Here is a 25158-nt window from a genome sequence, read left to right as displayed (position 1 = left end):
TGCCTGAATCTACTGTAATTGTCTTATCATATTTTACAGTTGTGTGTGATGAACTCACCAGTGACAAACAGTGGCTTTGTGTTACTGTACTCTGTGTGATAGACTGGATCTCCTCTCTCTGCTCTGCACATATAAACTCCTGTGTGCTTCCCAGTAACTGAACTCACGGTGTAGATGCCTTTAGATCCTCGAATGCTGTCTGACAGGAGCTGATAACCATCTTAATTCACCGTAAAAAGTCAAAATATGCCAGTGTTACCCATTATGTTGTAAAGAAAGAAAAATGATCAAAAAATGAGGAAATGTATCCTTGATAATATACTGTTTCATAAAATCATTAAGACTCAAATCTCTGCCATATTGTGAATATTGTCATGGCTAAATGTGTTGCAGGTTGCCCAACAGCATACTTTATTCATTAATAAATACACAAATAAGCAAGCTTAATTTAAACTCAGTGATTATATACAATTGATCAGAGTTTTTTCTGCATGCCGCCACTGACTGTAAACAAAATGTAATCACAGAAAAAAATTAACAAACGTTGCGTACTAGGTATATTGCGTGAATGGAATGGTTACTTCTGATTGGATGACACCTCTGTCAATGAAGATACACAGAAAGTACAGCTGGTAGCACAGTGTGCACATGTACATACGCTCACCTAAAGGATTTTTAGAAACACCTGTTCAATTTCTCATTAATGCAATTATCTAATCAACCAATCACATGGCAGTTGCTTTAATGCATTTAGGGGTGTGGTCCTGGTCAAGACAATCTCCTGAACTGCAAACTGAATGTCAGAATGGTGGAATGGAAAGAAAGGTGATTTAAGCAATTTTGAGTGTGGCATGGTTGTTGGTGCCAGACGGGCCGGTCTGAGTATTTCACAATCTGCTCAATTACTGCGATTTTCACACACAACCATTTCTATTGTGCACAAAGAATGGTGTGAAAAGGGAAAAACATCCAGTATGCGGCAGTCCTGTGCGAGAAAATGCCGTGTTGATGCTAGAGATCAGAGGAGAATGGGCCGACTGATTCAAGCTGATAGAAGAGCAACTTTGACTGAAATAACCACTCGTTACAACCGAGATATGCAGCAAAGCATTTGTGAATACACAACACGCACAACCTTGAGGGGGATGGGCTACAACAGCAGAAGACCCCACCGTGTACCACTCATCTCATCTACGAATAGAAAAAAGAGGCTACAATTTGCACGAGCTCACCAAAATTGAACAGTTGAATACTGGAAAAATGTTGCCTGGCCTGATGAGTCTAGATTTCTGTTGAGACATTCAGATGGTAGAGTCAGAATTTGGCGTAAACAGAATGAGAACATGGATCCATCATGCCTTGTTACCACTGTGCAGGCTGGCTGGTGGTGTAATGGTGTGGGGGATGTTTTCTTGGCACACTTTAGGCCCCTTAGTGCCAATTGGGCATCGTTTAAATGGCACGGCCTACCTTAGCATTGTTTTTGACCATGTCCATCCCTTTTTGACCAACATGTACCCATCCTCTGATGGCTACTTCCAGCAGGATAATGCACCATGTCACAAAGCTCGAATCATTTCAAATTGGTTTCTTGAACATGACAATGAGTTCACTGTACTAAAATGGCCCCCATAGTCACCAGATCTCAACCCAATAAACATCTTTGGGATGTGGTGGAACGGGAGCTTTGTGCCCTGGATGTGCATCCCACAAATCTCTATCAACTGCAAGATGCTATCTTATCAATATGGGCCAACATTTCTAAAGAATGCTTTCAGCACCTTGTTGAATCAATGCCACATAGAATTAAGGCAGTTCTGAAGGTGAAAGGGGGTCAAACACAGAATTAGTATGGTGTTCCTAAAAATCCATTAGGTGAGTGAACACCATCTATTCCCCTTACTGTTGGTTCAAATTTGGTGATCGTTCTGTAGTTCATGTGCAAAAATATCCAAGAGATGCAACTCAAAACTGTGCAAATAGACGTCGCTGTTAACCAGATATTTTCAACTATTTTTAGCAGTGACAGAAAATTCTGAAAGCCAGTTAATGGCAAATGTGCACCATTTCATTTATCTGCTTCACATGGTGTTGTAAGGTGAGACATGATAAATGCAACCTCTGATTGCAGGTATTATTATAGTCTAGCTAGCGATAGTTTGGCTGTTGTATTTATAATTACCCGAAATAGAACGTGTTAGTGAAGCAAGTAGTGCGTGAGCTTGATTTTAAGCATCTTTATTGACAGAAGTGTCGTACAATCAGCAGTAATAATTCAATTCACGCAATGTACCTACCTTTTCTGGCTCTTAGATTTGTCAATTGCTGTGTCCGAAACCACTCCCTTGTTCACTCATTCACTATTCCCAATACAGTATAGCGGATGACAATTGAGTCTACTATATGAAAAGAGGCACATGAAAATGAGTGAGCTATTTTGAAAACTGAGGTAAATACCATGCGCAGCGTTGCCAGAAGTACGATAATTTACAAATCTAGCTGTGGATCCTACGTCTACATGAGTCACAGTTTAATATACATTTGTTATATTTTATGTAGTGTTTTATGTAATGTTTATGTATACAATGCTTATAGTAACCTTGTCATTTTTGTATTCAATTATGTTTTTTAATAAAAATAAAAACGTGAATGTTTGTTACTTATGTCTTCTATCTCATTTCACTTTATGTCTTCTCAGCCAATCAGGGTGGAGAAAGACTCTATTTTGTTTTTAGATTTGCATTTGTCTTTTTAATTTGTTGTTTTGCACTTCTCGGCCACAGTAAGATAGACATCTCTAAAATTGTTTGCTAAATAAAAACACATTTACGAAATTTTTTTTAACCTGGCATCAAATGTACCGTAACCTTGTTTCTCTATGCAGATATTTTACCTTAATATAACAGCTTCACAGTTATTTCGGTGGTAAACAAAGTCATAGTAGGGCGAATCATCCTCCTGTTGAAGCTCGGGGAGGACGCCGCTAGCAAAACCAGCAATGCAAGCTTGAGAGAACCGCCCCTGACAAATCTCGCGAAAATCACGACTTGCTTTACGGCAACGACGTCACACATGTTAGGCTTGTTCGACTTCGTGTGGCGCTGCAAGAACCGACTGCCGGATGACGTCAAAGTACCGCGAGAATGATCCGAGACGGCACTTTGACGTCATCCGGCTGTCGGTTCTTGCAGCGCTGCATGAAGTCGATCAAGCCTATAACAACAACTGCACGCGCGAATTTGAGACGTGAGGCTAAACGATTTAAAAGTTAAGAAAGCGCGTTCGGAAGAGAGTAGGAAAAGGAAAAGAGAATCTGACCGCGTTAGGAACCGGACAAGTGTCCCACTCGGTCAGGTTTTAACTCGTTGGCGTGAGCTAAAAGACAGCACTGGATGGGATGCTGATCTGGTGATCTTGTTGATGGACTAGTAAGCAGTGGTGGACAGTAATGAAGTAAATGTAAAGTTTTTTCGCGTATCTGTACTTTACTCAAGTACTTTTATTTTGGGAGACTTTTACTTTTACTTTACTACATTTTAAAGTCAAATATCTTACTTTTTACTCCACTACATTTAAAAAAATCAGTTGTTCCTTTTTATTTATCAGTGGATAAAAAATGTAACTGGGCAAACTAAAGCTGCACAAAAAAACTAAGATGCACACGTGATGCGTCAAACCACCAATCAGGGTACAGCATGCGTTTCGTTTTGAACTTGTTTTGGTTGCGGCGCTGTTTCACGTAAGCTACGCGAGTCACGCGAGTGCAGCAGCCTGCCAATGCATCGTTTAGAGAATGAAACTGCATTCAAAAACAATGGAGGAGATAACTGACCCGTCACAACAACAATGGCCTTATTTACGCGCGTTTTTTTAAGTCCTTGAATAAAAGAACGAGTCCTTCATGTCTTCTCTGCCTGCCTTGAAACTGTGCTATTTTGTTTTAAAAGAATACTCTTTCAAATCTAAGGAAACGCGTAGAGGTAAGCCATTTTTATTCTGGTTATATTTTCAAATGAGCAATCTTAACAGTAGCTTGCAGAAAACTGTTAATTGTGTTGCTAAAATATATACGACATTATCATGAATGAACTTTAAGCTATGCAGGCTGAAGCTATTTTTAGCCGTATAGTTAGCTGTTTCACTTAAGTTCATTGTATTTGAAGCTCAGTGCTCTGTTATTTTGAAATGACAATTAATTACCATCACTGTTGTAAAATATAAATGACATTTTGACTAGCCATGCAGTGTATGATGCTTAAACAGGCAGGTGGATTGGAGTGCTCCCTATTAACTGAGATTGTTTTTAATATTTTCAAAAGTTTTGCTTCCAAAATATATAAATACATTTATTTATGTATTACAATATACATATGACATGCTAAACCACATGAAACGTTTCTGAAATTATATTCTGTAAGGCTTGTTTTATTTGTCAAAGAAAGGGAGACTGATTTCTAGATAACGTTATGTATTTAATGTTTTGAAAACTATTGTGAACCTGTGCTTAAGTCAAGTTTTTATTACACTTAAACTGTTAAATTATTTAACAAATAAATCTTGAAATGAGACTTACTGCTCTCAAATCCTGTTATTTCATTTGATGCTAAAGGAAATTTTTTGTTTTTAAGGTTTTAGGCTTATGATAATTTTAATAGACATCAGTGTCTGATTTATTAATGTCCTTCTATTAATTGATTGGTTAGTCAAGAGAGTTATTTCACATAATTTGAGTTTTGTGACAAAAATGATACGGCCATAATAAATCACAGTACTTTTGTACTTAAGTACTTTTGAGGCAGATACTTTTGTACTTTTACTCAAGTAAAAATTTTAAGCAAGTACTTCTACTTTTACTTGAGTAATATTTTACCCTGGGTATCTTTACTTTTACTCAAGTACACGATTTGTGTAATTCGTCCACCACTGCTGGTAAGTAAATCTCTTATTTGTAAACTTGTTTGCGGTCTATGTTGTATGTTGTTGCGGTTGCTTGTAGTCAGTGGTGTCAAAAGTATTCATATTCATTACTCAAGTAGAAGTATAGATACTAGGGTTTAAAAAGACTTTTGTAGAAGTTGAAGTATCAACTCAAGCCCTTTACTCAAGTAAAAGTGAAAAAGTACTGGTTTCAAAACTACTTAAAGTATAAAAGTAAAAGTAATGTAAGGAAAAAAATGTCATTATGGAAAAAAGCCTAGGCCGCACCACAGGGGCCTTTTGGGCACTACCCTATCTCCTCTAAAACATGTTTCTAAAGGCCATAATAACTAAAGTGTTAAATTAAAATGTTAATGTTAAAAAATGTGGGATGCACTCGGGCCAGGGGTATGCAATGTCCGTCCTGGAGTGCCGATGTCCTGCAAATTTTAGCTCCAAACCTTAAAAAACCTTGGCTACCTGTAGTTTCAGGTGACTTTTTCAGGGGCTTTTGATTAGACCTGGAGCTAAACTCTGCAGGACATCGGAACTCCATGTTGCCTACCCCTGCACTAGGCTATCTGTTTCAACTGCATACGGTATATGCCCATTAAAAATGAACGCATTTTAGTACAATGCAAACAAGTACATTACTTTATTATAAATTCTGTGTAATTAAACCTCAGAACAATAAGGCTACTAAACAAAATCAATACCTTGCTAGCTACTGAGCATTATATATAAATATTAAGTATTGTAATGGTGCAAAAAGTCAAACTTCGGAGCAGGGCCGCTGCTGGCCAAACTTTTACATTGGTGCCCTCTTTAGTTAAAAACCAACAAAATATGCTATTGTTATCATTTATAATTGTATTTTGACAGCAACACTAACTACAATTACACACATATGCAATTATATATTAAAGCCTATATTTCTGCATCTGTCCCAGTGTAGCTAATGGACTTCAGCTTAATCTAATGTGACAAAGCTGATCTTACATGTCAGTATAAATCCAAGTAATTTTGAAGACTGTCTTTCTTGTAAGTAAATTAAAAGTCAGGTTTAAGGAAACAGCTGATGTCTATTAACAAAAGCAAAAGTTGGTATGTATGGTTATGTGTTTCATTGATTTAACACTCAAGCATTTAGCCAAGTAGGTTTTGTTAATGCAAATAAAACTTAGAGCAGTTATTACAAAACAACAGATATCTTTGCCATGCTTCAAAACGCAACGCAGCACAATGTCATTTAAGTTGAACAACTCAAGTTACATGATATAAATTGGTACATTGTTATGCTATTTAAATTACACAGATGGATTGGTGTCAGCAGCCAGCTATATATTTACACAGGCTTGTGAATGTGAACTGACCTGAAAGTGATCCGCGAGTTTTATTTCGTACTTTCCATTTGAAGGCAGAATGCCGCGTTCTGTTACTGTACAAACGGATGGCGGATGATATCAAAGCATCGCGAGAGCAAACTGCTCCGCATGCTTTCTAATCGCTCTCGCGGTTCTTTTATGTTTATCTTTGCAGCGCTATCAAACAAACTTTTGATCATCTGCAGTCAGCTGGGGGGGCGGGGATTGCGTACAAACCAATAGGGTGTCGGTATGGTGTATGTTTATACTTCTCATCCAACCACAATCGCATTTATCCAGATGATGCAATTTATCAAGTTTTTACGCTAACAAGCCGGAATGTAAAAAAAAGAAAACAAGCAGAAATTAAAAGAAGTAACGAGGCGATTTTTGAAATGTAAGGAGTAGAAAGTACAGATAATTGCGTGAAAATGTAAGGAGTAGAAGTAAAAAGTCGTCTGAAAAATTATTACTCAAGTAAAGTATAGATACCCAAAATATCTACTTAAGTACGGTAACGAAGTATTTGTACTTCGTTACTTGACACCTCTGCTTGTAGTATGTCATGCGATTATCATGACAACAGTTGTCAATATCTCACATAATTATCTGGACATAAATAAGTCTAGATGTTGTAAATAGTGTAAACATGCACAATTTGCAAACTATTATGATAAATAGCAATAATCATGTATAGTGACATTATAACGACCAATGTTATGAAATAATGCAACGTACACAATTAACTTTGTCATGGCATTTTGTCATGTTTACATTACAATAAAAGAACACAAATGAAATGATACAGTAGACATAGACTAAAGACTGTTTACTTCTTGTGATTTAGCTGCAATCATGTAAAAACGTTATAAGCCAGCAAACGCGGTACTTTATTAATATATGCACTCTACCCTTGGAATAAATTTCTTATTATCCTATTAACATTATCTGTAGTTTAGTAGACTAAGCAGTAGCCTAATATTTGTATGAAATTGTGAAACATTACCTGGGCTGCGTTCTCCGAAACTACCTTAACGCTACGTCGTTCTTAAGTTGTACCTTAAGCTGTACCTTATCGCTAATACGTGTTTTCCGAAACGTTCTTAGTTACGTATCACTTCTGTAAGTCGTTCGTTCGGAAGGTTGGTCTGGAGCACTCTTAGCTATACCTTATCCCACATGACTGCACTAGGGGCCATCACTTTCATAAAAGCTTACATTGCAGACTATATAACTAAATATTTAAAAAAAAAAATGCAATACACTCCGTGTATAGGCAAATATTTTTAGATTTAAAGAATAAAACATTCACATAATTAGACATCATTACATTGATGGTTGTTAGATTTTTAATTATGTTTTACAAAGGGACATCAGCTGCGAACTATTAAATGCTACAGGCTTAAGAAACTATTTAAAAAATATATTTTGGGTTATGGAGTTGGTGAAACTGGCAGCTATACAGCGAATCCTATTTCATTTGTGCATTTCATATCCGTTAAATCTTAGTCTACCGGCTAGTATTTTAGCTGCATAAATAAATCGGGTAAAATTACAAGAAATAATTATGATTATTAATGTTAATTCGACTTTGCATCAAAGTGTTTTAATGTTTTATAACTTTGAGGCAATTGCATGCCATATTCTTTATAAACTGTGCACTTGATTACTGCTTGTATAGTCTAAGGTCAACAAAATTTCCACATTAAAACTAATCAAAGCTAAAATCTAAAGCAATCATACTATATATTTATATAGGCTATTATATGATATTTGATATGTTATATTTAGACAGACAGGCTCCAGAAATGCGTCCATTAAGCTTTATCCGCATTGTAACCACGGTGCTTGCGCATCCACTGTCCAAGCACAATAAACGCGTGAACTAATGAACAACAGCAGTTTGTTTTTATATATTTTAAGTGCACAGCCAAGTACTTGCACGACCCACTTTATTCCCCTGTGCAACGCACTTATTGGGAACATATAAATTATCCTTTTAAGGCATAGCGGATGAATTGGAGCAGTTTAAACATGATACGTTTGGAAATAAAGTTGCGGGTTTTGCACGGGTTTGATATAAAATATAGAAGGTTGAATTTAGTTGTTTGCAATTTGAAATATTTTTTTACCAGATATTCCTAATAAATTGAACTTGAACTATTTCTAAAATGTTTATTTAATAAAGAACACCGCTATCTCATAACGCAGCGAAACCTATTACATGAAGTGAATGATTGTCGAGCAATCGATATCAACCTATTCAGCACCTCCACCATGGACAGCACCCGCTAAGGTCGAACTTAAGAAGGTTTACCTTAAGCAACATCCTAAGGTATAGTTCGGAGAACACACGTAGGAAAGGTATACCTGTAGTTAAGGTTTAACTTAAGAGTCTTCCTAGCGCGCTAAGAGACAACGTTATCGGAGAACGCACCCCTGGTCATTATCTTCAAAGGTGTACTAGAGTGGGAGTTGGAAATTACGACAGTTGCAAGTATTCTCCAGTGACTCTAGGGGTTGCTGTTTGACAAAAACGCCGAAAATGCATAGAGCGGCTTTAAGCTCAAATGATCCTAAGCCCTTTTTGAGATTGCTAAAGTGGCCATACTCAGCAGCAGACAGACTGTATCTTATTTAAGCTTGACATATGACTTTTGTGATGTTGATTCAATCATATTCAATTATGTTTTTGCTTATAAACCAGATGATGTATATATCAGACATTACCTGAGGAGGGACTCTGTTCAGTGAACCAGCTGAATGTCCAGCCTGTAGAGGAGTTTTTAACCTCACACATCAGAGTCACTGAATCTCCTTCAGTCAACCACCGGTCTGGAGAAACCCTTAAAACTGTCTGCGGTTTATCTGAAAATGATCAATCTCTCATTAATAACATGTTACACTTCATCTCTTCACACTAATAATGATGAACAAACATATAAACTCACCTGATGATACAGTCAGTGTAACAGCATCACTTATCTCAGTGTTTTGTTCACGTATCTTTCCTCTACAGGTGTATTTACCACTGTTATATGGTTGAATGTTGTTGATTTTACACTCTTGTGTGTTGCATTGTGTGATCATATTTCTGTTATTTCTCTTCTCTACAGTCCAGCTGTATGTCCACTCAGTGTCTCCTGTATCCTGTATGTCACATCTCAGAGTAACAGTTTCTCCTCTGAACAGCTGTGTGTCAGGATCAACACTCACTACAGGTTTAGGACTCTCTGTGCAAACACAATGTATTGCACAAAGAAAATTATTAATGGGAATACAATTCCAGAAATGCCCACCTGCTAGAGGTCTACAAGGAAGACCCGGGACCCGAAGACCCGGGACCCGACCCGAGACCCGTACGGGTTCGGGTCTGTTTAACATTGTGGGTAATACCCGAGGTCGATCGGACTCGGAGAAAACACACTCACATTTAAAAAAATATTTCAAAAACAGCAACAAAAACTTAGATGAAATGTCGCATAAATTTTTTCTATGACGCTAAAATTGCGTTAAAAAGTTTATATTTGGTTGCTCCAACCAGGCAGCTAACGCGCATGCGCTCTTGTAATGTTTCTCTGGCTACCAGTCAGGAGCTTCTGCAGTGAGACGCAATGGCTTTACCTTTGACAATTGGCTCTTTTATTTAGAAGGCGGGTCCTATTCCGCCGTACCGCGCATTTTGCACTGACTTCTCTCATTTTTATAATAATATTATAAATTGACCATATTGCTGTTATATCTAAAGTTTTCGCGATCTGTTTAAAGAGCACAGAGATGATAGCAAAGAAGTAATGCTAACGAAAGCAGCCATGGCACCGAACGAGCAATCGTTATTATAATCCAAATGGGCAAACATTATTAAGCAAGTTGACCCGATACACAACAAATGTAAAACTGCATTATTAATCACCATGACTGTAAAGTGGACTTTTAAAGCTGGAATAAGCATTAAACATTTCAATCGTCAAGAGAGGAATAACATGGAACTTTCTTGGAAATAAGGATTGTGCACCACGCAGTCAGGTACAAGGAGGGAGAAAACTTCTATGGGTAAGACAAAAAGTTTTATTTTCGCTACTTGTTTATTGACTTATTAATAACATTTAGCTAAAGAATATTTGCCGGTCGGGTCTGTGTCTTCCCGGACGGGTTCGGGTCCAGATTTTAAATAATAGACGGGTCCGCGTCGGATCCGGGTCCAGCTTTTAAATAATAGACGGGTCCGGGTCGGTTCCGGGTCCAGCTTTCGAAACAACAGACGGGTCCGGGTCGGTTCAGTCTAGCACATTTACGGGTCTGATCGGGCTCGGGTAGGAATTTTTGGACCCGTGTAGACCTCTACCACCAGCTGACTCAATGCTTATGTTGTTGTAAGCATGGTGTCAAATCCTGACTTAAGGTAGCTGTAAACAGCCTCCAAATGGCTGAATCCAGAGGGAAATAAATTTTTAAAAACATTTAAGTCCTGTTGAATCATCATCTGAAATCTTTCTCAAAGAGTTTGCAACTACCTCCACTCCAAGACAACCACTCCACTGTGTAGAGACAGAAGAGTCAAGGTTTTCTATATTTAGAAATGAACCCCATGATGTTGTGTCTTGGGCACAGCATCGTGCATTTTTATTTACATGGAGAATCTGTAGTCAGATCTTCTACACTGTTGCAATGTATTGTCTGTTTGCAAGGTATGCAATGCTTTCGTATGATTATATCTGTTTATTGATGTATGCTTTGTATTTAATTTGGATTGTTAATTGGCTTTTTAATTATGATTTCCTTACCTGAATAATCTGACGACCTCTTAACTCTTAGCTAGTTGCATGGTCAAGTTTGAACGCGAAAGAACTCTTTTTGGTTTCTGCCATTGGGCCAATGAATGGTTTTCTCTCTACAGTAGTATTTGCTTATTTTAGTTTTATAAATTTCCATTCACCCCTCGTAGTTTATTTAATAAAGATTCAGCTACACACAACATCATCAAGACTTGACCAATCAGATTGTTTCAGAACGAGGTTTTCATAGACTCACATTACATATGACGTCTACCATGACTGAAATCCATGGCATCTTAAATTTAATGTTGTCTCTCACCTTTAACATTTATCCACAGTCCATCACTGTAGTCTGTGTAATAGTCTGGTTTTCCTCTTCCAGCTCTACACCAGTACTGACCTCCATCTGAAACTCTAACACTGTGGATTGTGTAAGAGTTTGTTTCTGTTGTTGTCCTCTCAAAGTTTTGTGTGTGTTTGTACCAGTAAAACGTCCATGCATTAGACTGATCAATGTGACACTTCAGAGTCACTGTGTTACCTGTCAGTACAGATCCTTCAGTATCTGATGTGAGTTTAGGTTTTGGTTTTGATCCTGTAAGAAAATAAAACACTTTCAGATCCTGATGCCTTTATTACAGTCACATTACAGGCTACTTACATGCAATTATAAAACTGAATGATTCATAAAATAAAACAATAGATTTCTGGTCCTACTAAAACAATGTTTGTGATAATCAACACACATGAAATGCTTCTGTCTTTATTTTCCTACTTTACAGTAATATTGATATTGAACTCACCCTTCACAGTGAGATAAACAGATGTGCTTGGTTGTGAGGTTTGTGGTCGTCCATCTCTCTCTCCTCTACACCAGAACCGATCCTTATCAGATTGAGTAACTCCATTGATAGTGAGAGAGTCTCTCTTTACAGTGTAATGCCCAGAATTAAACACTTCAGTTGTGTCTTTATACCATAGATATCTCCAGTTTAATGATCTGTACTGATCCTCTATCTCACACTTCAGAGTGACTGTCTCTCCAGTGAACACAGATCTGTCTGGTGTTACTCTCACTGTAATTTTGGGTAAAGCTGTAATAAAATATGATAATTGCAATTAAATGAAGTTTTCAAGAATGTTTTTTTCTAACCCTTTCAGCTGTGTAGTCCAGCTATAAAATTACTGAGGGACATGCAATAGCAAATTAATTTGAACTGTACAGCATTATGGTGATACTGTGATGATATAACTATTATGATTGACGATGAATACAGATAAACAGACTCACCTGATACTCTCAGTGTAACTGCATTACTGATGTGTGAGTATCGTGATCCTCTGATCTCTTTTCCTCTACAGGTGTATTTACCTGCATCAGACTCAGTAACAGATCTGATTGTGTAATACTGAAGTTTATTCTGCTGGATGATTGAATCTTTATACCAGCTGTACTGCCAGCTGCTGACTCCTCCTCCATTGATGACACATGTGAGATTGACAGTTTCTCCTCTGAATACATGATCAGCAGGCCAAACAGACACTTGGGGTGTTGGTCTTTCTGTACAATGACAAATAATTTACACTGTAAATAATATCAAATATTGACCTGCATTTTTATATGAACTCAGATTGCAAAACAAACATGTTGTATCAGATTGCAGGTTTTATTATCAATAATTGTAATTACTCCTGATTCAGTGTTTAATTGTTATATGTTTATTGTAATCTCAGCACAAAGTGTATTACATGAGTATAAATGCATACCATGTATTGTCACTGTTATTGGTTGACTGTATTGTGTGTAAACATGAGGGTTTTCTCTTCTTCTGGCTCTACACTTGTACTCTCCTCCATCAGAGACTCGTACAGATCTGATTGTTTTAGTTCCTGTAGTTTCAGTGGATTCAGTGTTTGAAGGGTTTATGAAGATAAACTCCCATCCAGTGGACTGACAAACCTTACAGATCAGAGTAACTTTGTCTCCAATGAACACAGGCGTCTGTGGTTGCACATTCAAAGTTGGTCGGGGAATATCTGTCAATATAAAACAAATAAAATCATCTTTAAACAAATCTTACATCATGTATCAGATGTTACAGTATGTTGTAAATAAAAATAATGAACAGAATTACCTGATACTGTCAGTGTAACTTCATTACTGATGTGTGAGTATCGTGATCCTCTGATCTCTGTTCCTCTACAGGTGTATTTACCTGCGTCAGACTCAATAACAGATCTGATTGTGTAATTCTGGAGTTTACTGACAGTGGATGACTGTGAATCTTTATACCAGCTGTACTGCCAGCTGCTGACTCCTCCTCCATTGATGTCACATGTGAGAGTGACAGTGTCTCCAATGACTACATGTTCACCAGGCCGAACAGACAATTGAGGTTTTGGTCTATCTGTACAATGACAAACAATTCACACTGTAAATAATGTCCTGCATAAATGTGTTCACATCACCTTATGAAGTTAAAAGGTGTGTTTGACTTCATGCAGCACCACAAGAACTGACCGGCAGATGACATCAAAATACTTGGTGTGTTCCTACCCTTTAGATGTCATTTGCCGATCTGTTTGCACACTTCTGGATGAAGTCGATCACACCTTACACAAATCGTGTGGAAGACTTTATTTAGAAACACATAAGGCAAGGCAAGTTAAAGGATAATTCCCGTATTTAACACTTTGAATCTCATTTCTGGTTTGTTTTGGATGAACTACAGTGATGGACACTGAAATTTTGACAATGGGTCGTGTCTTGACTCGTTTAGAAGCGTCTCTTGACTGCTTCAGAATGGAAGTCAAGGGCCATGCACAAACATGTCATTAAAACAACACTTAACGTTCATTTTCAAAACTGTGCTACTCACTGAGTGGAGACAAACAATGAAATTACAATAAAAATCAAAGATACATGATAATAATTGAAAGAAAATCAATGTGATTTAAATTTAAACATTTTGTGTTAAAGAATAAAACAGGAATAAAAGTGACTTGAATTAAAAGTGCAGTCAGTTTAAAGCACTTAGCAGCAGAGTTAAACAGATGTGTTCTTAATCTAGATTTACTGTTGAAGCACATCTGATCTCTTCTGGAAGCTGATGAAGCTACTGGTGACATAATCTGAGTAATCTGTTACATTTATATTCAATTAGCATATTTGGAACGCACTTTGCATTTATCGAATCTGAATGCTGGCAAAAAATGGCAAGTAAATAAAATAAATTATCAAAATCTTGAAAAAAAAGGAGAAGCATTCTCTGCTCGCAAGTGGGGGAGGTATCCGCGGATCTATGAATATGCAAATCAGTCCCTGCCTCTACGCAATCATAAAGCTGGGACCATAGATATGAATCAGCAACAAGGTCAACCATGCCTTTTTTCTTTGCTTAATATGTCTACCAATTCCTTAGTAATAGTTGCTCTCAGCAGCATTTTGAATAGATTTTGAAGATAACTATCAGTTAATGTAAAAAGTTTAGGAAACACTATTCTATAAAAACAGTTACTTGATCACACAATGCACCTGCTGTATCAGATTAGGTTTTATCCTCTATAAGTTTAGTTGGCACTCATTTACTGTCTTACAAAATAATGTGTCAGAACAAAGTGAGTAAAAATACTTACCGTGTACTGTCACTATTACTGGTTCACTGTATTGTGTGTAAAATGGTAGGTTTCTACTTATGACTCCGCACAAGTACTGTCCTCCGTCAGAGACTTGCAAAGATAGGATTGTTTTAGTTACTGTAGGTTCATAGTATGCATGGTATGCAGGGTATGGAGGGAATGCCGGGAATGGAGGGAATGCAGGGTATGGAGGGAATACAGGGTATGGAAGGTATTCATGGTATGAAGGGTATTCAGGTCTGGAAAAAACAAACTCCCATCCAGTGTACCAACTGTGCACCACACAGGTCAGTGTAACTGTGTCTCCAGTAAACACAGATGTCTGTGGATGCACAGTCAGAATTGGTTTGATATCTGTCAAAATAAAATCATTTGTTAGTTGTAAAAGTATTTCAACAAGACTGTGTTGTTCTGGTAAAGCATTGATGCAGTTCATTTTACAGACAATGAAAGAAAAAATCGTCCTAATGGGTCATTCTTCAATTGGGGTGGCAAGTGGTGTCACTTTTCTTTACAACAGTTAAAATAAGCATTACTGTAAATACCAATAAATTATTAAATGTTTCCACATTTGTATTCTGTAGGATAAACACAATTCTTGCACTATTAACAATTTTTTTGTTTAAGATGTAAATGTATTTGTTTGTTTACACATTATTTTATGCATGTACCCACCATACCTCATGGATTGTTATTGCAACAATATAACATTTTTAACACAGATTAAGTGGTTATATTGTAATAGATTTTATTTAACATGTATCATTTTATTAAAATGTTTTAAAATATATATTTTGTAATATTTAAGCAAAAATTGTGTACCTTTAGGGTCGTTGCTAGACATAAAGCTCTACTGGGGCATAGGCCCCCCTGCTGTGTGCAAGACGTGTGCAACATTTCTATACATTTTCCTTTGCTTAACCCACTATTCCTACACTGCAACACGTACTGGGAAAGATAAACATGTATTTAAAAATCGCGTTACGTCGCCTAGACTTTTTGATGTGGCTGTGCGCGGCATGGATTTAAATTAATATAGTAATTTAGTCATTTAGCAGACGCTTTTGTCCAAAGCGTCCAAATGAGGTAAACAATAGAAGCAAGTAAAAGGCCAGGAGCAGAGCTTTAAATTTGATGTGAGCTGCTATATGGGCCATTCTACTGAATTCGTGCAAATTGCTGTCCCGGAACCAAAAAACTAATTTAAAAAGCATTAATGTAGGAAAATGTTTGATAATAAAAAATATAAGCAAATACCAATCAAAACCCAAAATAATATTTGAGGTAGCGGCAGGCTTTATATATAAAATATCATCATTTATATGGTGCTTTCAATTGAGAGGTGGTTGTCCCAAACCCCAAGGTCTGACTTTCACCATAGGAAAAAAAAGAAAAAAATGTGTAATTTTTTTTATCATTGTTTTAAGAAGTATCATTTTGAATACTTTTGTTAATTAAAACCAAAAATATATTTATTGGATATTTTCAGTAAAAATCATGTAAAATCATGTAAAAAACACTGTCCCGCATTTTCACATCACTACCGAAACATTGCATAGTTTGGTCAATAATATAATAATGCTTTAAGCCACTCCCCTCCATTTTGAACCAGAAACTTTGTCTGTGCCTCTCTCCCTTGTGGTGACATGGTGATCAAAAGTTTGGAAATCAGTGTGTGACATTTATGAATGTCACTACCGATCACACGTTTTCAATGATTAATTACGTTTTTTGATTTTCGTTTTTTAGAATTTTTCATTCTACTGGTCATTTAGGTTTTACTCATGTTTCAATGTCGAGAACTGTGCTAGCTAACTACGTACTGATTAGCATCTTAGCAGTAGGATCAAAGTTAGCTTAAATCGTCACTACCGAAACAGTCACAACCAAAACATTTGTTGACATTTCGGTTGTGACGTGATTGTTTCGGTAGTGACAAAATGACACTTATTTCTTTATTTTAATAAATAAATAGAAACTTTCAAGTGCACATATATTCTTTTTCAGTACAAATAATTTGTTAGTCATATTTCTGTAAAGTTGTACGTGATTTGACTAGGACTACAAACTAAGATAAAATGAACTAGGCCAGATTAATTTAATTCATACAGTAGTAGCTTGACTCATTATTGATATAAATGAAGGCTATATGATTCTACCTCAGGGGGGTATTACAGAAAAGTCCTAACTTTAAAATCTTATCTTAACTGTTTGGTAACCATGGTAATTTCAATTAGGACCTCATTTAAGACAAAAGCTATTACAGAATGATGTTCCTAAATGCAATATCTTATCTTAACTGCAGATAGGAAAGTGGTATTACAGAAGCATCCTAACTTGACAAAACATCCTAAAAACGGTCTTAACTTTAGGTTAACCTCACAGGTGTCCTAACTTAAAACTTTAATGAGAGCCAGCTGAAACAATCACATTATGATAGAGCTGCGAGAGAATGACATTACATTTTAACAAAGTGGAGGATGAAAAACATCAATATTTGTTTTTGGATTACTCTTTGAATGTTTTTTACCTTCACACATTCACATAATCACAATGTTTCTCACTGGAGCAATCTTTCAATTTCTGTCATCCCTCATTATTAAAAAACAGGTTAGTTTATTCATGAACACTTGATGGGATTATAGTGAATACAGTACACACTTGACTCAGCATCTATTTCTTGTCATGTCTCTATCAAATGTTGAAATGTACAATAGTATCCTAGCACTTAGTAAGAATATTTTATTTTTATTTTTGTTAGTCACATTTGCTAAATGTTTAAATTGAATGGTAACTGATATATGATGTGCTAAAACATTAATACAAAAAACACAGACTATGATTACAATGAATTTATTAAAATTTATTTTTCTGGCCCATTGAAATTAAAAGGACAATTCTTTTGTTTACAGTAGCAGCAGCTCAGGCATTGCTGGTTGCTTGGTAACAAACATGACAGTTGATAGCCGAACATGATTAAGCGATTTGGGATTTCCTAACTAGAGATGAGATAAGATTTGGTGAGATAAGATGAGAATCCAAAATCAATTTAAGATTTGCTTCTGTAATATGAATTTGTGAAAAATCTTAACTTAACACATCATATCTTAAGTTAAGACCTAAGATAGAAAGTTTCTGTAATACGCCCCCAGGTCTCTAGGAAAACTTTCTGCGCTAATTTAGCAGGACTTTGACTGATTGCTTTATATAAATGACATAACAGATAGCACTTATCAGTATCATTGTAAATTGACATGTCATTGTTAAGTGTAGACAGGGCAGGCTCACACTAATAATGTAAATGTAAATATCTTTGGTTAATTTGTAGAGATAGCTACAGAGAGAGAGGAATCACAAACATGCATAGACGGAAAGATGAAAGTAGAGCGGACAGACTGAGAGAGCCTTTTTTCTTGAGCCGATACTTGTTTTGCCCACTTAGTTTACTTGTAACATTTGGCATCATCGTGTCATTTTTATAAGTCTCAATTTAAAAAAGTAACATTTATTGAACTTAAAAAACTATATTTCTGTCTGTAAATAATGCCGGAAAAACTCTGTGAACACAGCAGCCACAAATCGGCAGTGATAACGGCGTTATAAGTAATTGGCGTTAGTAACTGCGTTATTTTTTTCAGTAACGAGTAATCAAATAAATTATTGTTTCCCCCGTTATAACGCCGTTATCGTTACTGACATTAAAATGCTGCGCGTTACTAAAATGGATCTCACTGTATTGATTTTCACCCGCGTATGCTCACTCTCTCAGCCAAACACTGTTTTTCTCTTGTGCGTGTGTTGGCAGAAACATAACTAATGCTGATTGGTGTGTGTGTGTGTGTGTGTGTGTGTGTTAGAGGGGGTGGGAGAACCACAAAGCTTATGATGATTGGCTTAGTTTCCATCGTTAGCCAACCAGAGGCAGAGTTCACAAACAGAGACGCGCACACTCGCACAATCCGAGTCAGAGCGAGCAGTGTAAAAAAGTCTGAGCAACTTTGTCACTTTGTCGCTAGATTTAGCAACTTTCTATCACTTTAGCGACTTTATAGGACAAATCTAGCTATCTTTTCTGGCGTTGTTGGAGACATTTATAGACTGACATGAAAATACGCGTCGCTTTCTCTTCTCAACAAACAGCGGTGCTGCTGCTGACTGTGCCCCATCTCAAAGCATTGACATGCAGCCCGGTCATCGCGCATCAATCACTCCGAAAACACCGGGCGATGGAAAGTTCAATAAGCTCAAAGGTAGCGGTCGCAAACACGAAGTATAAAGCACTACTTTTCCATTTTTTATGTGAAAAGCAAGAATGTTTGTGTAATGTGCAACTTATGCCCATGAAGAAAAAGTCTCTCCACGTCTGTGGCAAGTAATTCTGATCTAATAAAGCACCTCAAATCGTCACATGCTGCCAAAAAAATAGTGATTTCTGTTTATTATTCATTTTAGTCATTTAACATAATTTGTAAGGGGTATTCAAGTTATTTGAAATATTAGATTTTTTAAGTAACGCAGTAATTACCTTTTCCTGGTAATTAATTACTTTTATAAAAATGTAACGCAGTTACTAACTCAGTTACTATTTGTGAGAAGTAATTAGTAACTATAACTAATTACTTTTTTAAAGTAATGTTCCCAACACTGCAAATCGGCCAATGCCAATACACATAAAACTCGCAAAAATCAGCCAATATATCGGTCTATCAATATAGTTCTTTTTTATGAAAATTTATTCAACCTACCTCAAATCAAATAAAAAATTAAGTTTACTTCAAACTCAAAAAAGTCAAACTCAGCAACAAGAGAATCAGTTAAGGAGGTTTAGAGAAGTTAGAATGTGTAGTGGAAAAACAGGCACACATGTACCATTACACCAACATTACACATGGACATGGGTGCACACACACCAAATTCTGTAGTTTATACTGTGGGCTTGAAGATTTATATGGACATACATTGTCATCTTTTTCTCAAGAGATGTGAAAATCAACACAGCATCTTGCATCCCTTCAAGGTCTGAACTATCCGCCAAAAATTTGCCAAGCATAATTTCAGTGCAAAGTGCTTTTATGTGGTGTTGCGTTAGATATTCTTTGTGCTGTATGTTTTGACTGCATAATGCCAACCATTTTTGACTAGCTAATTACTTTTTTTACACAAAATATGAACAATCCAATATGGTCGTCACTACCGAACATTTGATGTCACGACCGAAACAAATAATGTTCTGGAAAAATAAAATAGGTTTTGTTATCAGAAAAGATGACATAATTGTATTTAGTTAGATAAAAATTTAAACTAATGAATCCTTGAATTTGAAAACTGTATCAGTGCATGTATAGCAATTACAGAGAAATATTGCTTTCAAAATGCATTTAATTTGATGAACCACTCTTATAGTTTTGTTAAAATAATATTTCTAATCAATATAACCATTACACTTTAAAAAAAATGTAAAAAAATATATTTAGAAGGTTAATGTAAAGAAAATCAGAATAGGCTATTAAAAACCTAATTTTTATATCAAATGTTGTTGTGTTTCGGTAGTGACAAATTTTGGGAGAGAGAAAACATTTCTAAACTGTATAAAAACATGCTAGGAAACTAAAGTGTCCAATCAGTAGATCCTCAGTGTTCCTTAGATGTTCTACTATGTTTATGACTACAAAGCTTCAAGTTTTGAAGTGTCAATTTGCACCAATTCGGTAGAATGGCCCATATAAAGCCAGTGTAACTTGGTCGCCGTGATTTCACCAAGTAAGATGTGATCCTGGATCAACATTTTTTGATGATCCTGGATCAACGTTTTAAAAAAGACACCCCAACCTACCCTTAACTCAAACCCTAACCATTTTTAAACCCTCAAATTAGTGTGAAATAATAGTTTAAGGAGTATTTCTTAAAAAGCCCCAACCAAATCCTAAACCTAAATCTAACATACACACTAATCCTAATCCTGCAATCTGATTGGTTAATGAAAATGTTGATCCAGGACCGACAATGGTGTTAATCCAGGATCACATCCTACTTGGTAAAATCACGTTCACCGTGTAACTTGACAAAGAGAGGAGTGACATGCGCCCTATTTGGCTCATTGAAGACAACTCCTGCCGCTGCATTCTAAATCATCTGTAGGGGTTTGGTTGTGCAGGCTGGAAGTCTGGGCATGCTCATTAAGGAATGGTCTAATTTTCCTTATATTGTAGTGGTTGAATCTTCAATAGCGGGCAGTGCTGGCAACATGCTCCGCAATCAGTTCTGTCTTCGCAAGGTTAAGCTGGAGATGATGATCCTTCATCCAGAGTGTGATGTCCCTCAGGCATGCTGAGATGCGGGCAGAAACTAAGGGAAAATCAGGGTGGAACGACAAGTGGAGTTGAGTGTCATCCACACAGCAGTGGTAGGAGAAGCCATGCTTTCGAATGAAAGAACCCAGGAATGTCATGTATATCGAAAAGAGCAGTGGTCCGAGCAAGGAGCCTTGAGGTACCCCGGTATGGAGATGTTGGGGTTCGGAGACAGCACCTTTCCAGGACACCCTAAATGACCTACCTGAGAGGTACGACTTGAACCATAGAAGCGCTGTGTCGGAGATACCCATAGCCATGAGGGTGGCCAGGAGTATGTGGTGATTGACCATGTCAATTTGTGCATTTGTGCATGGACACGTCAGTGTGACTGCTGCGCCTCTTTTACAATTGAGTACAGTGCACATAGATCAGTTTTGCCGCAATTATCTTTGTAAATTAGTTAACTGCTAAAATGTAAACTTAAGATTTACATAAAAGAATTAAACTAGGGCTCCAAAGGGGTTTAGTGATGCCCCTGGTGTACACCAAATTCATATCTGTGATGTTACAACAATAGATGTCGCCCCTTTAAGAAAAGGGGGAAATCCATTGGACTTCTTCCTGTGTGTATAGATCATTGCAGGTGAGTGCATTCTTTCTAATTAATTTTCTATAAGTTAGCTACATTTCTGACAATTTCATGTGTTGCGCTTTATTAGTGTCTATGGTGTTATGTTTATAACTTCTGAATTTTAAATATTTTCATCAAAATTTTGATAAAAACATACTTATTAGTATTTCCTAAATGTCCCCTGATCTTAAAAATCTTCGTGATGACAGCCTTCATTTTAGAAAAGACTGGATTTAGGCTCATTTTTCTGTGGTGTTACTGTCTTAATTACTTCAAATATTGGTAACACCACAGACATAACTGGATGTTTCACCTGTTTTTTTTTTTTATTTATAACATATTAAACTAATTTTAGATCCATAACAATACATTTTATTAAAAGAAAACAAACAAGCTTTTTTACCATTTCTGTCTCTCATTTGCCACCCTAATTATAGAATGACCATAATGACTCCAAAGAATGATGGATGCCGTCTTTACAGCTGTTTTCTGATTTTTGTGTTAATTTAAATAAATAAATTGTGTTTTCTTGCTACATTACAGTGAAATAAAATAATAAAACCAAATAATCCACTATATGTAAAATATATGTCTACATCAAAATGTAAATTTGATGATGAAAATACAGAAAGCACAGTTCTGCTTATAATTTGGCACTGTAATTTACTGAATATTTTCTGTATTTTACTTAAAGCAATAAAATATGTGACGTAATGAATGAAGCAAATTGAATCACCTGCAGTATATTGAGAGTGGATGCTTGAAATCAGCACTGTAAAAAACAAAGAGAAAAAAACGTATTGCAGTTTAAACATACAGCTGATAAACCATCTATATGAAAAATTAATCAATTTATCATACTGTTTATGCATATGTAAATATTATTAGTGTTGGCCAGCAGCCTAAAAAACTATACACAACACTTGCATTTGGTAATTTATGGTCGTATGATGGCTCATTTCTGCTGCAGATTATTTTGACATGTCAATCGAAAAGAAATGACAGCTGTACAAAACTAAATCTCAGGACTGATTCTACGCTCACACAGCATCAGAAACACAAAACTGACACTTATGTCACTCATTTACAGCACAACAGATTAATTTCTGTTGCACAAACACACAACACAATACACACACAAACATCATCTACTCATATATCATGAGATAAGGATTTAACCTCTGAGAGCAGCATGAAAATATTTTGTAAAAATACATCAGCTGTGAATTATCCTTGATCCATTTGACAATGTGAGAGTACTTGTTGTGTAGTCAAATCAATAGAGAGAAGATAATACTCACAGAGAACTAGAGGAAGAGAAATCAACTCCATACTGATCTACTGATGACTAAACATTAAACAATTCTGACTTCTGATGTCTTATAGCTTGTAAAAATGTCATGTCATTCAGTAGAGGAAGTTGTGAAAACTGTAGTAATGGAAATTGGAAGATGGAAATTGTGACACACTTTATACACAAATACATATAAAAGAAATCTATCTATATTTGTACAGAATCCTGGATTATCAGTTTCCCATTTCACACGACACTGCCAATACTTCACCAGGGGTTAAGAGTTAACTCTAGGTACTCATAATCTGATATTTCACACTGTACCTTACACTGTAAAAATGCTGCATTTTTGTCAAATCAACATTTTATGTTTCTTTAACTTAACAAGTAAAACAATTTCAATAAATTATGTTAACTTATTACAAATCAAAACTGTAAATAGTAGGCTGAATTGCATTCCAAAACCAAATTGTTCCCTTTCAGTCGGTCACTACGACGTCACGTCGTGACCGACGAATTGGGAACCGCTTCGCGGGTGACCTATCTGCTTCGAGAAACCTTTAAAACGCCAATGAACTTGGCATGCAGATAATTGCATCTGCCGGCGCCGCCCCGCCGCATAGGTATTTAATGAGCGGCAGGTGCAGTTATCAAATCAGCTTTTTAGCTTCGAAAGCTGGCAGACTAACACTGCTCACGAGAAGCTGCTCTGATCCTGTGAATAGATCTCTGCGTGTCAGTTGGTTGGGCGAAGGCACCACAGCGAGGCTCGCGAGTGTTTCCACCTCTTTCTTTTCACTCTCTTTTATTTGAGTGTGTGCGTTCTCCTCCCTGTGTGCTTCATCAACTACACAGCTAAAAGAGTGATTTCCCCTAAAAGAGCTGCAGTTGAACTTGCGTCTTTTTAAAGACAGCTGTTCACTGCGCACGGGCGTTAAGCGTCTTTTTAAAGATGTCTTTTCGTCCGTGTTCGACTCCTGGATGCGGCAAGTACATGGGTCCTCGCGATGGACACGATCGTTGTCTCTCATGTCTGGGTCTCCAGCATGCTGAGGCGGCTTTCGTGGGAGGGACATGCTCCGCTTGCGAGAGCCTGACTCTTGCGGATCTGCGGGGTCGTGTGGCGTTTCTCTGGGAACGCCGCCCTCCGTTGCTGATCACCGCCAAGAAGGCGGCTGTGAAGCTACGGAGAGACGACCTCCGCCTCACGGTGCTGAACCGGCAAGCTGGTTCGTCCAGCGGCTCTCAGCCACCGGATCCGCAACCATCTGAGGTTCCGATGGAGACGGAGAGCGCGCGTTCTGCGTCGCTTTCTGCATCCGTTGGACCTCCCGAGGATTCCCTGTCTGTCGTAACATCGGAGGGGGGGCCGTCATTTTCGGACGTTGATCCGGATCCTCTCCCTCCTTCGGGAAGGGTTGCGGTTCCCGATCTCGACCCGGAGATGACGGCCATGCTCGCTCGGGCTGCGGAGACGGTCGGGTTGGAGTGGAGAGCTCCTCCCCCTCCCGTACCGTCCCGCCTAGACGATTGGTACTTTGGGGCTGCACGGGCTTCACAGTCTTCCCCGCCGGTACCTTTCTTTCCCGAGGTGCATGATGAGCTGACTCGGACGTGGAAAACCCCGTTTTCCTCCCGGAACCGTCCGTATCAGCCATCACCCCTCACCTCCCTCGATGGGGGGGCCGCTAAAGGGTATGCCGGTATCCCGACAGTGGAGCGTTCGGTAGCGATGCAGTTGTGTCCTGCCGGCGTCTCCTACTGGAAGGACCGTCCTGCCCTTCCCTCACGGGCCTGCAGGCATTCGTCAGCTCTGACGGAGTCTGCATACCAGGCCTGTGGGGAGGCGGCCTCAGCCATACATGCCATGGCTTTGTTGCAGGTCCATCAGGCTAAGGCTCTGAAGGATCTGCACGAGGGAGGTCACGATTCGGCGGTCTTTAAAGACCTGCGTGCGGCTACGGATCTGGCGCTACGTGCGACCAAGACCACCGCACAAGCCGTCGGTCGTGCTATGTCCACCCTGGTGGTCCAGGAGCGCCACCTCTGGCTGTGCCTTGCGGACATGCGGGATGCCGACAAAACCCGGCTTCTAAACGCCCCGGTGTCCCAGGCCGGCCTGTTCGGCGAGGCGGTGGAAGACTTCGCACAACAGGTCTCCGCCACCCAGAAGCAGACTGAGGCTCTGGCTAACATCATGCCGCGTCGAAAGAGACCAGCACCTGCCCCGTCGACGTCGGCACCT

At 37.8% G+C, this 25158-nt stretch overlaps 1 protein-coding gene across 1 annotated transcript; it reads right to left on the bottom strand.

Moving 5' to 3' along the window:
• Positions 1 to 26: 26 nt before the first annotated feature.
• LOC129436553 (cell adhesion molecule CEACAM5-like) lies at positions 27 to 23204 on the bottom strand. Its single transcript, XM_073856655.1, has 11 exons — positions 22921 to 23204; positions 22356 to 22391; positions 14627 to 15049; positions 13192 to 13464; positions 12824 to 13093; positions 12348 to 12617; positions 11860 to 12150; positions 11376 to 11651; positions 9233 to 9514; positions 9012 to 9149; positions 27 to 220 (listed from the first exon to the last, which is right to left on the bottom strand). Exons 1-11 carry the CDS (start codon positions 22949 to 22951, stop codon positions 27 to 29), a joined length of 2484 nt encoding a protein of 827 aa, XP_073712756.1. The 5' UTR covers positions 22952 to 23204.
• Positions 23205 to 25158: the final 1954 nt, after the last annotated feature.

This window comes from Misgurnus anguillicaudatus, chromosome 19, assembly GCF_027580225.2.
Source record: "Misgurnus anguillicaudatus chromosome 19, ASM2758022v2, whole genome shotgun sequence".
Taxonomy (NCBI): Eukaryota; Metazoa; Chordata; class Actinopteri; order Cypriniformes; family Cobitidae; genus Misgurnus; species Misgurnus anguillicaudatus.
This window is presented reverse-complemented; position numbering and strand designations above follow the sequence as displayed.